A 15804-nucleotide genomic window follows, 5' to 3' on the forward strand; every position below is an offset into this window, starting at 1 on the left:
GGATTGGCATTGCGAGGGTGAATGTCAGTGGGAGGAGCCAAGGAGTGGGTTGAGCGTCGGCAGAGCGGAGAAGAGGAAGTGCTGATGTCGCAGAGTTGGAGGCGAATTTCCGGAGAAGCTGAATAATGGATGATAATGAGCGCTGGAGAGAATCGATGAATGGAATGAATGAAGCAGGGAGGATTGAGGGACAACTGGGGTAGAAGAAGACATGGAAGCCCGGGGTGCCAGATGATCGCTTGGAAGAGAAGCTGCTGCTGGAGACAGCCAAGTGATGTGCCGGCGGGAGCCGGGTTACAGGCAGGACTATCTTGTTGATGCTTAGAAGGAGAATCGAAGCTCGGCAGGAGAGCAGGGAGATCCATGGTTGGAGGTCCTTAAAAGCGAAGCCTTGAAGAGTGATTGGCTGAGGAGGAATGCAGACTTGACGCTGATTGGTTGGAGTGGTGACGCATGATTGAGTCATAGTATGGAGCCAGTGGTGGATGTGAGTCTTCCAGATTGAATTTTCGTCAAAACTCCATTTGACGGGGTTAAAAGACCCACATATTAATTTAAAACTAAATCCTTCTTTGATAAGAAAGTGCAGATGTCGGAAAGTAATTTACCAAAATAAATCTTGTTTTTCTCTTTAAATTGTAATGGAGAAAAAATGAAAAATTTATAAAAAAATGAAAAAAGATTAAATATTCCCTATATTAATTAGATGAGATTTAGTGAAGATTTGTATGATTAAAGTGTGTTTATGTTTGGTAGGTCTTTTCAACTCATATGAATATTTACCTTGAGAGTCCCTCTGCATGAGGCCTTTTTAATGCAAATTATCGCAAATGTCGCAGTCCTAATTAAAAGTATACCTGTGGCATCCTGACCCCAGTGGGCTACCCTCACTGTCTCTGAACTCCAATTTACCAGGACAATGTCCAGTTTGCCTGAGAGCTAGTGGACTATGGGCTTAATTTTCGCTTACATGTTTGTATGTGAGGGTCTGGAATTTTGGGTGGGAGAGGTGGATGGGTCACATGGGACTATGAGCAGTTCACAAAATGGTTCAGATGTTTAATGTCGAAATTCTTCATTTGAAAATGGGACATGAAAGACAGATTTGGCCCAGGTGGGGGAATTACTGTCTCACGTCTTCAATATCAAGGATTCAGAGGCACGTTGATTTACCTAATGCTAAATAGAGAACCATTTAGCATTATTTTATCAATCAGTCATGAGAGGATTTTTATGAGATTGGTGATTTGATTTAATTTAATTAGTCATTTGGACTGCAACTGTTGCAGTTAATCTTTCTGAGGTACATTTTATGGAAAAACAGTGTATCACCCAAGTAGAGGTTATGGAGAGCATAGTTAAACAAAATAAAGAAATTAGTACGTTTTTAAAGGTCAGTTTTAATTCTTCCAAAGATGAAGAAAGACCAACGAAGCTAAAATAAGTCAATCCAGCCCAGTTTCAGCTCGGAAAACATGCAAGAAAAAGAAGCAGTGAAATCAAAGGAACGGGTCACTAACCAACAAGACAATAAAAACAAAGAACCCAGCAATATGCAAGTAACAATGATCAGTTTGTCAACAACAACAAAAAACTTCTGCTAACTTTAAAAGTAAAAAGAAAGTTAAAGAAGACAGGTAAAGAGAAATCCTTTATACATGATACCCTCCAAATATGAGACATCCAGAGGCATTTTTTCTGTCTTATTAGATCTGCCATAATTGTCCATTTAGCCTGGAAAAATGCAGTAAAAACTGAACATTGTTAGCTAAAATTTTGCCAAAACAAAGACATTGGAATTCAACAATTTTTAGTATATTTAATCTGGTCCAAAGTCAGCCCTGACAATTCAAACCTTTTAGCAACATTCAGACATCAATAGGCTTTGATGGGCTTTGCACGAAGAGACAAGCCACACAAGGCCATTGCTAAAGAATTAAAAGCTAAGTGGAAGGAAACAATGAGATTAAAGAAGGTGCACAAGCAACAAGACAACTGCTGTCTGAGAATGTTGTGAAGCAAAACCCATTCAAAAATTGTTGGTAGTTTTAAAATCATGGACCGTGGCTGGAGTCAGAGCTTCAACAACCACCACACACAAGCATAACCAGGCCATGGGCCACAACTGTCACATTCCTGGTATTAAGCTACTCCTAGACAGAAGGGTTTGGCACCTGTCCACACTGTGGACCAACACCTAGTTCAATGATCATGGTATCACTGTGCTTGATTGGTCAGCAAACTGTTCTGATCCAACCTCAATAGAAAAACTTTGGGGAACAAGAAGATGAGAGAACAGTCCCAACAATGCAGATGAGCTGAAAGCCAATGTTAATACAAACTGGGATTTCATAACAGTCTTCATGGCACATTGCATTTATGCAGTAATTCATACAAAAGTAGCATCTACTATCTAAAGAAAAGCCAATGTAACCCTTTTTCCAGGCAAATAAATTTTTCCTTTGTGATTCCTGATTGTAAAAAGCTGGATACGATTTTTACTAATTATTTTTGGTTTTACTGGCTGGAGAAGCTCTATTTAGTAAAACCTCTTATTGTACAGAGATGTCTTATGTGCTCAGGTTACATATATTACCCTTACTTTGAATCCTGAAATATGCAGACATTTTACACATGATACAAAAATCCTATACGCTTTGACTTGATAGAATGCAAATTTGTGCATTTGCCTGAGGCATTGGGGAGAAAGTAATTAAGTAAAGGTCCCTTTGTTTTTGGAATGCATTTTTAGTCATTTCATTGCTGGATAAGAGGAGTATCTGTCAAGAGGAAAGCTTTCATGTACCATTGAGTTGTTGACTTTTTCTAATCTATTGTTCTTCCAGACATTTTCCTCAGAAGTTTTCTAGTGCAGCCGGGGGAGCTGAAGGACAAACTGTTCATTATTAATGAGGAAGATGGAGGCCTGTCTGATGAGCACATCACCTCTCTGAGAAGGTATGACTTTGTGCCGAAAAGTGCTAATTTGTATTCAATTCCTAGCCTGTCGCATAACAACCAAAGTTTAGAGTAGAATGACATTAGGTACCCTATTCTGAGAGTGTTTGGTACTTGTTTGAGTGGCATACTAGCAGCTCAACAAATGCAAGGTATGGGGTTGCATGGTATATCCAGATTGTGAAACATTGAGAATCCCAGCCAGATGGTGAACAGGACACATGGTTTACACAGCAGCTTTCACCATTTTCTAATACTAAAAAAAACTTTTATCTGAATGGCTTACTGATAAAACTTTTATTTCTGGTTATTTGTGGAGATGGAAACTATTGACATGCCCCCAGGAATAAGGCACTGATAGAAGGTAAAATGCTTCCTGGCTCTTACCTGCAGTTAACACTGTAGCTTTGGACATTTTCCTCCTGGAAGGCAAAAGTGATCTAAGGTACTCTTCTGTGGAGGATGTTATTTATTCTATGAAAACGTAATATATATTTTAATGCGCTCTGGCATAGGCCTGGGGAAAGAACCACTCCCAACAGGTGCTGCAATATTAATGGCCACTGTTGTGCTCAAGTGATACAGCAGAAGACTCTTCTTGTCAGGAAGACTGTGTTTTTAAGAAGCTAGTAGGATGTTCAGAAAAGACAGGAAAAGGAACTCCAAATGAAAGAGTTCAGATTCAGTGCCAACAAGTAGACGGCTACTCCCACCAGTGTCTAGCTGCTTTATAGAAGCTGACAAAAACCATCAAACCATCTTGGCTCTAAATAATTCCTTCAGGTCATTGTAAAGCAATCCAATAACTTGCATTTATGAGGGGTCATGTGACTGCACAGAGAGACAAAATTCAACAGAGAAAACATGACATTTCCATTTATGATGTCTCTTTTTTGAATAAATATTTCTTGATAAAAGTATTTGGGGATCCCTACAATTTACCATTAATGTAATACACAATTAAAATTGCAGTGGAGTTTACCACATTGTTTAAAGCTCCATTTATTTCTTACATTAATAAATATAAAAGTATGCTTTAAAGATGATACATCTTTCAATTTTATTGGTTACAAATCTTATCTTACTCTGTGCAAATCTACTTTAGTGTGAATGTGTAAGTGTTTTCAAACCAAATATGTGCAAGAGTGTTCAAACAGTCTAACAATGTACTGACTAACGCTATAAAGTTTGGCCCATTGCCGTTGTACAACAAGCGGGAAATTCAGGAATGTCTCATGTAAAACGCCTAAAACTGTGTGTTCTTGTTGGAGCCCACTTAAAGTTTGATGTAATTTTAGCAAAAAAAGATTTTTTAGACAATTTGAGGATAAGTATTCTATTTGCATCCAAAATGAAAACCAACCTTGTTTTTATTTTTAAAGGTACGTCCCGACTATGGATGATGTGGAAATGTATAAATCCCACAAGGGACCAGTTTCAGAACTGCATATTGTGGACCAGTACATGATGGAGGTACAGTTTACTGTTTTTAGAGTTATAATGTGGAGGGAAAGAAGTGAACATGTGTTTTGAGTCATGTATTCCTCTACAAATATCTTAATATTTATACTGATCTGAAACTTACACCAGATGCTGGTAACAACCTCACATAGAGAAATAAATCAACACAAATTAGCCCACAAATCAAGTTATGTGCAGGGTATCCATGGGGTCTTAAAAGTATTAAAAAAGTCTTGAATTTTTTACAAAGAAATTAAGGCCTTAAAAGTATTACATTTTGAAGAAAATATATAAAATGTTGTTTACAGGTCTTAATTTATTTTGTCCTTTAGTGAGACAATAAATGCCTAAATGTCCTAAAATACTGCAGTAAAATGTGTTGTTTGTGTGTGTGCGAAATGACGAATATCCATTTTACGAAGGGCACGTCAGCCGACTTTCTCTCGCGGGCTCAGTGAGGGTTGGGAAAACAAAACCACCTTGCTAGTAAGTTAACTTAGTGTGCTTCAGAATGGACAAGTGTCGTTTTAACCCGAAGTGGCAGCAGAATCCAAAATACGAGTGGGTTAAACCTAACTCGGACAATAACCATGAGGCCCAATGCTGTTTGTGTCGAAAACCTTTTAAGCTGGGGATGATGGGACTAATGTCATTGGACTCCCATATGAAGAGTGCCAAACACGTCGCCTATGCTAGAGCCCACCAACAGCAGGCACCTATTGCTCAGTTCTGTTCAAAGCAAGGCTCTACTTTAACAACCAGCAACGCGGCTACTGCAAATAATACTGAAGCCACCGCATCATCGGTAGTATAGCCGGTGAACCTGCGAGCTCATTCGCCAACTTTTTGGGCAGAGGTGATTTGGAACCTAAAAACCATTTCGGACCACCACTCATTTACTTTGAACGACACAATTAGCGCAATATTCAGAACAATGTTTCCCTATTCTGAAATCGCGGCTAATTTCACCTGTGGATACAACAAGACTGCATACATCACCAAATTTGGTCTGGCTCCGTTCATCACTAAACAGCTGACTGACCAAGTCAACTGCTTTGTTGTCATGTTTGACGAAAGCCTCAACAAAACAACAAAGACTAAACAGCTAGACCTTCACCGGCGCTACTGGGTTCGTGACCAGGTTTGATCAAGATATTTTGGGTCCTAGTTTATGAGTCATGCAACATCGGTGGACTTGCTCAAACATGTTAAAGTAAGTATCATTTACAAGAGATTATATTATACTTTGCTAATGCTTTAGCACAACCTGTCCCACAACCTGTCCTCACAATGTAAGCTAAAATGGATATGGTTTAAACTGTTATAAAATGCTCGAAATTCATGTAGCAAGTTGAGCTACTAAGTAATGTTAGCAGTCGTGGACAGCTAGTAGATTAGTAGATTGACAGAAATGTAGTTAGCATTGATCATTTAAGTCATTTGTTTGATGCAAAAAAATTTTTTGGTTCCAGTTTCACAAATTTGAAAATCTTCACGTTTTACTTTTGAGTATTTGAATGTATTTTTTATTGTTTTTGAGGTGGACTGACAAAACAAAATTTGTGAAGATGTCAATTTTGGGCTCTGGGCAAATGTGACATTTCTATTTTATTTATTTCTTTTATTTCTTTTTTACAGTCCATTAATGAAGAAAATAGCTGGCAGATTATTGCATTGTGAAAGATATTGATTACAGTGTGATATAGAATGGTTCTACCACAACCATTTGTTTATTTAATTCTGCTTTTGATTACTTTTACATTAGTACTTCCACATAAATTCTGTTCTAAACAAAGGATCTGAATACCTTGTCTTCCACTGCTAAGTAATCTGTTTGTAATACAAACTAACATACCTATGTGCACATATTATGCTAAAACTAGCTTTTGATTCCTATAGGAATGTCTACGTGACCTTGAATTAAGAAAGATGGTCTCTTTGTCCATGGATGGGCCCAATGTCAATTGGAGTTTTTTTGAGATGCTGCAGCAAGGGCATGCAGAACAGTTTGGGGGGGGGGGGGGGGGCTCAGCTGGCAGTGGTGGGGAGTTGCGGCCTCCATACTCTCCACAATGTGTGGATTCACTGATTGGCACATAGAGAAGTTTCTCAGGGCTCTGCACACAATTTTCCAAAATGTGCCTGCAAGAAGAGAAGATTTTTGTAATTTCACTAAATCCAGTCTTCGCTTTGCTACCTCCCAGTAGTGGAAAGGGCCCTCAACGTCTGGCCGGACATGATAAAGTATGTCGAGGCTGTCACAACCAAAAAGCTCCCTCACCCTGGGACTTCCTCCATTACCAAACACCCTCTCATTATGGCCAAATTGCATTTCTTCATGGCGGTCTCACAAAGTATGACACCTTTCCTCACCAAATACCAGACTGCTGAGCCTGTGCTGCCTTTTTTTGGAAACGACATGGCAGAGCTGCTGAAGGTAAGGTGAATGTTTTCATTGCACTGTGAATATTATAATTAATCATCCTTTGTTCAGTAGCACAAAGCACTGCTGCTGAGACTGATTCATTTGATGATGTATAAAAAATGTATAATAAAGCTGCTGCCCAGGAATACATTTAAGATTAGATAAAATAAACCTTCATTAGTCCCAGAACTTGGAAATTAAATTGTCACGCCAAAAAGTGGAAAGTACGCGATAATAGAAGCAGAGACCAAACAAAAAATATGGTATATGAAAAAAAAGCATATAATATACATTACACACACATACATATGAAGGCATATATATACTAAAACAATTACACTCCGTAAAATAGTGCACATCAGTGGAAAAGCACCATGCCCGCAGTTGTTTGTTTATTTATTTATTTACATATCTCACATTAAGAAAAAATTGTTAATTTCTTTTTTATTTTCTAATAATGTGATTTTTTTTTTTGTCTTCGCAGAGTTTGCTGAGGTGATTTACCAAAAGAGAACTTCTCCATGATGTCACGCCACTACGACTGGTCCGTCTTGATGTCACTGACACGCAGTCTAGGGTTCATCCAAGAGCTGTTGACATTGGCATTAGAGCAGACTCAGTTCTAAAGGGATTGTTGAAAGAATCGTGTGTGTGATTGCTTGTGGAAATGACTCTACTCACTGGGTCAGCTGGCAGAATAGAGGAGGGAGAGGAATACATTTACTTAAGTTGGTGCCTATTTACAGCTTTAGGAGCTCCAGCAGCAGAGAAGACCCATTATCGGGGAGCTTTCTGTCCTCTAGTTCAGAAAGGAATGCATGGAGTGTGTAGGACCCGAGTGGTAAGCTAATAAATAAGACTGCAGGTACCATGGGCGGAGTTTTAAAAATGAGCCAATAAAAGTTAACAATAATGTTTTTTAAAAAAGGACAGAGCCAAAATGAACAGCAGAATAAAATGGATAAGTCTATATAAGGAAGGATGGACTCTTAACTAGCCCAAGGGGGGGCACGGTCCGTCCCTCCCATCGCCAGCCGACCAATCCTCCACGGTCACGGGTGAGCCTTGGCCCTCGATCTGACCACTCGTGCTCCAACCCCTGGTCGTCCGTTCCTCGACGGTGGCCAGTTGGATGAATCTCCGCAACAACCAGCATTCCAGTGCTGTGATCTGTCCGGCTCCACCTATGATCCATCCGGCTCCACCTGTGATCCGTCCGGCTCCACCTGTGTTCTGTCCAACTGCACAGCTACTCTTTATTACCAACTTCCCGGTGTGCACGCTGCTTAGCTAATGGAGAAGACCTGTGCTGCTGCAGTGGGCGTCTCCGGGTATGAGTGGTACGTCACCTCAAAAGCAAAACAAAATCAAGAAAACATGTAATACAACAAACCAAAAATTGTACACAAACTAATCCAATAAGAACAGTAAATTACTTCAAAATATAACAAGCAAATCCAAAACAACAATATAAGAAACATAAAATTAACTCAAAAGGAAAAAACGAGGCCACATTTCCACACCCCCCACACATTTTAACAAGGTCAGTCCCGGCCGATATTTACTCTCTATAACGAGAAGGACATTGTCCTCTCGTAGCACATGTAGAGCGACGCACATGTTCTGGTTCTTCATTTATTACAGGGTAATAGATCATTAAAGGCAGTTCAACGGGAGGTTGCTCTCTCAACGTGTTGGCGGAAGGAGCAATACAAGTCTTCAGAACATTTCTGTGTAAGGTTTGTTCCTTCCCACCTTTCTGTGGGCCTAACACAATAAACCAGCCCTGTGTCCCCAACAACACCCACAACTACAAATGGCTCTGGATCCCAGCAACCATGTAGTTTCCCTTGTCCTTGTCTGTTCCTATCGTGAACCCACACGCGTTCCCCAGGGAGAAGTGCACTGGCTTTTGCTTTTTTGTCATAACACCGTTTTTGATTGGCTGCTACACTAGTCATCTTATTCCGAGGTAGCTCATAAGCATGAGACAACTTCTGATGGTGTTCTAAGACCCATCCCTGCAAATCTCGGCGGGGTTGTGTATCTAACACACCCAAGCTCAAATTGACCGGGAGCCTGAGATGACAACCAAACATGAGGTAAGATGGGGCAAACCCAGTAGCACTGTGGATAACATTATTATAAGCATGCAACAACTCTGGTAAGTGCTCTGGCCACCTACTCTGTTTTTCAACCTCGAGTGTAGGAAGCATGTTCAATAATGTTTGGTTCATCCTTTCTACTCTCCCATTACCCGCTGGGTGATATGGGGTTGTGCAACTCTTAGAAACGCCATAGAAGCTACAAAGCTCTTTCATAAGTTCTGATTCAAAATGTGGTCCCTGGTCAGAATGAAAACGCGCTGGACAACCAAACGGTTGAGTGACATGAGACCAAATTGCACAAACAGTAGTTTGAGCAGTTTGATAACGTGTAGGAACAGCCCATGAATAGCGGGTGAACATATCAGTCATTACTAAGATATTTTGATAAGTATCACTCGGCCGACGCAAGGAGAGAAAGTCAAGAGCTACTACTTCTAAAGGGTAGGACACTGCTATCGGCTTAAGAGGTGCTCGTGGTTCTACACGGACTTTTTGTAGACTACAGACAACACACCCATTCTGGAAACACTGAACCCCCTTTTCCATGATTGGCCAGAAAAAAGGGCGCCTTAGGTGAGCGAGGGTCTTCTCCACTCCCGCGTGGGGTGTAGCTTCATGACATTTCTTCCAGACCTCCTGACGCTTAGAATCTGGGCACATAATCTGGAAACGGGGTTCACACACATAAGAGTCAAACACACGTCTGCAGAGAACCCTTTTGTGTATGCAGAGTCTCTTCCAATGTTTAAGCAGCTTTTTGGCCGGTTCACTTAGAACTGCCTGCTCAGTCTTATTGGGGTCTCTTCCCCTTTCCACATGCACTCGTACCTGCTGTATGTCTGGATCCACCCCCTGTAGGGTCTGCCAGTCGTCCCCCAGCTCAAGTGAAGCCATGTCTTCTGCATCTGCATCCATTACAGCTGCTACGGTGCTGTTATGATTCTGGCAAGTCTGCTCTACCCTGTCTCCCTGGCTGCAATCAGCAGATGAGATGCACCTGGTGGCTACTGCAGTGTAGTGCAATCTGTGGAATGCCAAGCACCTGTGTCTTCCCTGATATATACTGACTCTGACAAGCAGACGGTGCCAGATTTTTGAAAGCCATTGAGTGAGTAGATATCCAGCGTTCCTTCCTGTCTGATCATTGTTCTTGACCTTGCCTTGCCTTTTTGATTTATGCCTCTGCCTGCCCCTTGCCTGACGCCTCTTGTTCCGATCGTTGACCCTGTTTCTGTCCTTGGATTATTGAGCCAGCCTAGCCCTCGGATTATTCAGCCTGGAGTCACTTCTTACCTGTGCTGTGGAGATCACTGTCTGCTGCCCACTGAGGTTTCCCCTTTGGGTTTCAAGTTCCACTCAAGACAAAAGCAGGTTAGTGGCTTTTCTGATCACTGCAAAATCTGGAGAGACTACAAGTCACTAATCCCTCTTTCTGCCTCAGTGATTCCTGGAAGCTGTGAGGAGTGTTACCTGTGTGACGTTTTCCTGTGGCCGAATAAACCTTTTAAACTTTCAGGACTGTGTCTGGCTGAATCCTGGGTCCACCTTTTTCTGATTCATAGCAAATGCAGCCAATGTCAGTTGTATCCGTGGGGTATCTGGACTTTTCCTGCTTGATATTTCACCTCGAAATTGAATGGGGCCAACTGAGCAACCCACCTTTGTTTTACAGCCCCAAGCTTGGCAGTTTGTAGGTGGGCAACTGGATTATTGACAGTGAACACTGTAAACTTGGCACCAGTTAAATAGTCCTTACATTTTTCAGTGATTGCCCATTTCAGTGCCAAGACTTCCAACTTGAACGAGCTGCAGTTTGCATCATTTCGCTCTGCATGATGTAAACTGCGGCTGGCATAAGCGATTACTCGCTCTTCTCCTTCTTGGTTTTGTGCCAGTACTGCACCCAATCCATGATTGCTAGCATCAGTGTGCAAGCTGAAAGGGTGGGTGTAATCTGCATAAGCCAGTATTGGTGCTTGAGTTAATGCCTCTTTTAGTTTGTCAAATGCAGTTTGGCATTCTAATGTCCAGTCAATTAATTTGGTGCCATGCTTCTTATCAGTAGGAATGCCTGTTAACAGAGAATTAAGTGGGTGTGCAATTTTGGAAAACCCTGGATAAAACGCCTATAGTAGCCAGCCAGGCCCAGAAACGCCCTCACTTCTTTGACGGACTTGGAGCAGCCCACTCCTTCTCTGGATCAGGCATAACTCCCCTCTGATTGACCACATGGCCCGGAAATCTCACCTCTCTCTGAAGCAGGTTGCACTTGTCTGGTCTGAACTTCAGGCCGTGCCTCCACAGACACATGAAAACTTCTTCCAGATGCTGCAAGTAGGTATCAAAATCAGGTGAGTAGACAATTATGTCATCCAAATATACAAGTAGGGACTCAGCAATCTGACCACTTAGACATTGTTGCATCAATCTCTGAAACGTTGCAGGTGCATTGTAGAGACCAAATGGCACACGCTGGAATTCAAAAAGGCCCAAAGGTGTAGTGAAGGCAGTCTTTTCTCTATCCTTTGGATCAACTTCAACTTGCCAATAGCCGCTGGCCAGATCTAAAGTGGAAAACTACTCTGCCTTCGAAAGGGAGGTTAGTGTTTCTTCAATCCTAGGGAGAGGGAAAGCATCCTTGTGAGTAACAGAGTTTAGTTTTCTATAATTGACACAGCTCCCATCTTTTTTCTTGACCATAACAATGAGTGCAGCCCAAGGGCTGGAACTTTCAGTTATCACACCTTTGTCCAACATGTCTGCTAGCAATGATCTAATTTCTTTATACATAAGTGGTGGCAGTGGTCTGAATCTCTCCCTTATAGGGCGTGCATCTCCCGTTGGAATGGTGTGCTTGACAGTATCCGTCCGACCAAAGTCCTCATCGTGTTTAGAAACACTTTCTCCCATTTTTGCAATAGGGTGGTCAGCTTACCGGCTTCGACAGGTGTTAAACCCAACTGTTCCACTAGCCTTTGTAGGCCGAAGCCTTGGCTCTCCTCTGGGGAATCCACAGCTTCCACCAGCCTGACCTGTACCACGCCACTGTCATCAACAGCCAGGTCAACATCTCGACCTCCGTGGACATCCATGTTGTCGACTTGATAGAGGTGGCCAATCTTTTGGTAACGCCCTAGAGTGACTGGAAAATTATTCAAATTTTTCAGACAAACAGGGAGCCTACCGTTTCTGATGACAGCAAGGGTGCGGGCCACTGAGACAGTATTGAGCCCCTCCAAGGTTTCCACCAGGCCGCAGTAGTCTCTCCCTGCTGGTCCCGTTCGAACTCGTCCCCAGATTACCACCTCGCTTCTTGCCGGAATCATGACCCCTCGTCGCCGAGCTGGCCAGACGTATCCCTTGAACTCGTCCTCCATGGCAACAGCTGTCTTCTGGCAAAGGGAAAAGCCTACCGCCACGCCCACTGGGACCTCGGGCTCTGGCAGCAAAAAGACAAAGGCTTCCCAGGGTTACGGAAAACCACACCCAGCAAGGTCTGATTATATTCATGCCAATAATAAAGGGATTGGTGGAGCGTTCATCAGTCACCACAAAAGCACCTTTCTGGTTAATATCAACACCCTCAATCTTAAAGTCCATTAGGGCATAGCCTATGCAGGGGATCTTAAGGCCATTCGCCGCCTTAAGCTGGATGTAAGTGGGAACATTATTAACATTGCAATCAGGAAAATGTTTGAGGAACAGGCTCTGTTGCATAAGTGTCACCTGCGAGCCAGTATCCAAAAGTCCCTCCAATTTAATTCCTCCCACAGACACAGCCACATATGGGCAATTCTCCACTAAATTAGTAGTGGCCCTTCGATCTTGTCGACCTGATCCCACTGCATGAGCCTCAACAGTAGGGTGTGTTAGTTTAAAGCTGGCTGGTTTACAGAAGACCCTCTGCAAAATTGGGCTATATGACCCAGTTGTTTACACACCCTACAAATAGGCCTACCGTCCTCATCCCATCGATAACTGGTGTGACGGTCCTGATGCCGTTTCCCCCGGGGATGTGGATGGACAGTCCTGGGGTGTACTGACGTTTGCGTGGGACCCGTTAATTTCTGGTCTCTAATTATCTCACGGGCAAGGTCCGTCATCTGGGCCTTCACCTCCTCCATGAGTTCCTTTCTCAACTCCTGTTTCCACACGTCACTCTGTTGGTGAGATTGAACATTACCGCAGCACATGTCACTTCAGGCCATCTTCCTTCCAATAGAAGAGCCTCCTGTTGAACGGCACTGAAGGTTGCATCAGGGTCCAGGCGCACAACTCGCTTTAACATCTGAAGTATGGCACCATCTTCCTGGCCAAGCAGGAATTGGTCCCTAAGGTGGGTCCCTAATGGGTGCTTCTGTCGCATCAAGTTTCTGTAGTTTCCGGTACAGCTCTCTCAACCGGAGCCCATACGCCTGCACAGACTCACCCGGTTTCTGCACACAAACAAAAAATTGTGACCGTAAAGCAGACACAGGACCCTTCTTTGTATACAAGTCATCCAGAACCGAAAATACTTTTGTCACCCTATCACGTTCATCATCACAGAGCACATTAATTTGGCGTCTAGGTAAACCAGACAAAGCACCAATCAAAATCTTTACTTTTTGTGATTCAGGTAAGTCATTTGCATCTAAAAGACCTTGTATTTGCTCCTTCCATTCATTATATTTAATATCGTCATTTTGCCCTTCAAATTTAAGGATCCATGGGGCACCCGGATAAATGGGCACCATCATTTTTGAAAGGATAAAACGACAAAAATTTCCGTTCCCCCTTTTTTTTCCTAAATAAATCTATTAAAACTCTGCTCACAATCCTGTCACAGCAACGGCAGATTCTGTAGGACCCGAGTGGTAAGCTAATACATAAAACTGCAGGTACTGCGGGCAGAGTTTTAAAAATGAGCCAATAAAAGTTAACAATAATTTATAAAAAAAAAAAAGATACAGAGTGAAAATGAACGGCAGAGTAAAATGGATAAGTCTATATAAGGAAGGATGGACTCTTAACTAGCCCAAGGGGGCGCACGTTATATTTTCCGGCACAAAATATAACAAGCAAATCCAAAACAAACAATATAAGAAACATAAAATTAACTCAAAAGGAAAAAAACGAGGCCACATTACCACACCATGTCTATCCAGAATGGTGATGAAGATTCAGGAGAAGAGCCCCTTGACTTACTTAACTGTGAGACACATGACATGTCTTAACCCAGCCATGATGTATTCAGATCCAGACTAAGGCCCCTCTCATACCGGAGCTCATGTCCTCTCTTACAGCAGCTAGTACCAGATACTGAATACATCTTGAGAATGAGAGAAGAAAGAAGGAATCCGAGGCAAAGGGGCAGAACAGAAGGGCCATGGAGGAGCATCTTAAAAAGAGTAGAAGAGCCATCCAGGAAGTGACTGAAGGTCTGGCCGGAGATGCTGACAAGTTAGCGGACGAGGCTGAGGGCAAGCAAGTTGACAGTAAGATGGCAGAGCTCATTAGTAAGTCCAATGCTTTCAGAGGAAGCCACAAGGAGAAGTTGGCTGAACTAAAGAACTTGGATGAACAAATTGCAGCCAAGGGAGCAAAGCTTCAAAGATTGTAGGCTCTTGTGTCATTCACGGACACACACTCTAGCTGTAAAGATGATTGCTGTACTTTCTGAGCCTCATCTACTGCATTTTATCCCTTGTATAACCAAAAGGTTGTTTGTAAGGCAATAGTGAGTGGTGTTGCCTCTTAATGTGAGAAACATGCATATTTTTTTTATTTTGTTATTGCACATCTCACAAAGTTGATGTCTATTATATATGAAAGTCTAAATAAAATAAGTTCAAGTACCTGGCAATTATTTTTTATTATATCATTCATAATTTTATCGCTATAGCAGTGAAATTGGCATTAAATGTCCTTTTAGGTGGTCTTAAAAAGTCTTAAATTTCACTTGAAGAACCCTGGTGGTACCCTGTATGTGTAATAAAGTGGAATGATAAATGGAAAAGGCATTAAACACATGAGGAAAAGGGTGACTTAACAGGAATAGAAATCAAAGAAAGTCACTAAATTCTGTTGATATTTGGATAGCAACCTCTTTTAATGCAAATTAATTAATCAGATGGTTTAGTTCTTAAGACCTTCACAACCTTATTGTTGCAAAATATACTGAGGCACTAGTTACAGAAAAATTTCAAAATTTCCAAATGTTACAAGTATAGTTTGACCATAATGTGGAAATGGGAAGAACATAATTTCATTATAAACAAGGCCCTGACCAGGAGCTCATCACAACAGTTCTGACGGAAGAATCAAACACTAATCAGAAGAGTTGACCAAGAGCCAAGGGCCACTTACAAAGACACCTGAAAATAGCATGTACATTTGTTTCAAAAATAGGAAACTGAGTAATGCACTAAACGCCATGGCTTCTATTTGTTACTCACTGCGGAAGACTCCACTCCTTAAGAAAAAGTATGTTGAAGCTTGTTTAAGTTTGCTGTAAAACATTTGGACAGTGAGAAAATAAGTGGTCAAATGCAACCAAACATTTAACTCTGTGCATGTCATTGCACACACCAGGTTTTCAGGACTTCCACTGCACATAACCTAAAAAACACTGTCCCAGCACTGAAGCTTGGGTGTGGGGATATCATAGTTTGGGACTGCTTTCAGCATTTGGTACTTGTGAGCTTCAAACTCACTTCCAAAGAGACTTTTCATTACCTGACTCGAATTAATTGTAAATCTATGAAAACACCTGAAGATCAAAGTACACAGCAGAGGCACCAATAACTTTCATGATTTCAAGATCTTGAAAATAGAAGAAACCATTTGAAGGACAGGCCTAAATTGCACTTG

The 15804-nt window shown here is 41.9% G+C and overlaps 1 protein-coding gene across 3 annotated transcripts in view; it reads left to right on the forward strand.

Moving 5' to 3' along the window:
* LOC124872927 (formin-H) overlaps positions 1–15804 on the forward strand; it is a 64352-nt gene that overhangs the window by 19538 nt on the left and 29010 nt on the right. For all 3 annotated transcript variants that reach the window (XR_007039401.1, XR_007039400.1, XM_047373366.1), the window contains exons 9-10: positions 2847–2958; positions 4341–4431. Coding sequence is in view for 1 of the 3 variants with exons in the window: in XM_047373366.1 (XP_047229322.1) it covers positions 2847–2958; positions 4341–4431 (203 nt within the window). In the remaining 2 variants the exon portion in view is untranslated. The remainder of the gene's footprint in view (positions 1–2846; positions 2959–4340; positions 4432–15804) is intronic.

The sequence above is a fragment of the Girardinichthys multiradiatus genome, chromosome 1 (assembly GCF_021462225.1).
Source record: "Girardinichthys multiradiatus isolate DD_20200921_A chromosome 1, DD_fGirMul_XY1, whole genome shotgun sequence".
Taxonomy (NCBI): Eukaryota; Metazoa; Chordata; class Actinopteri; order Cyprinodontiformes; family Goodeidae; genus Girardinichthys; species Girardinichthys multiradiatus.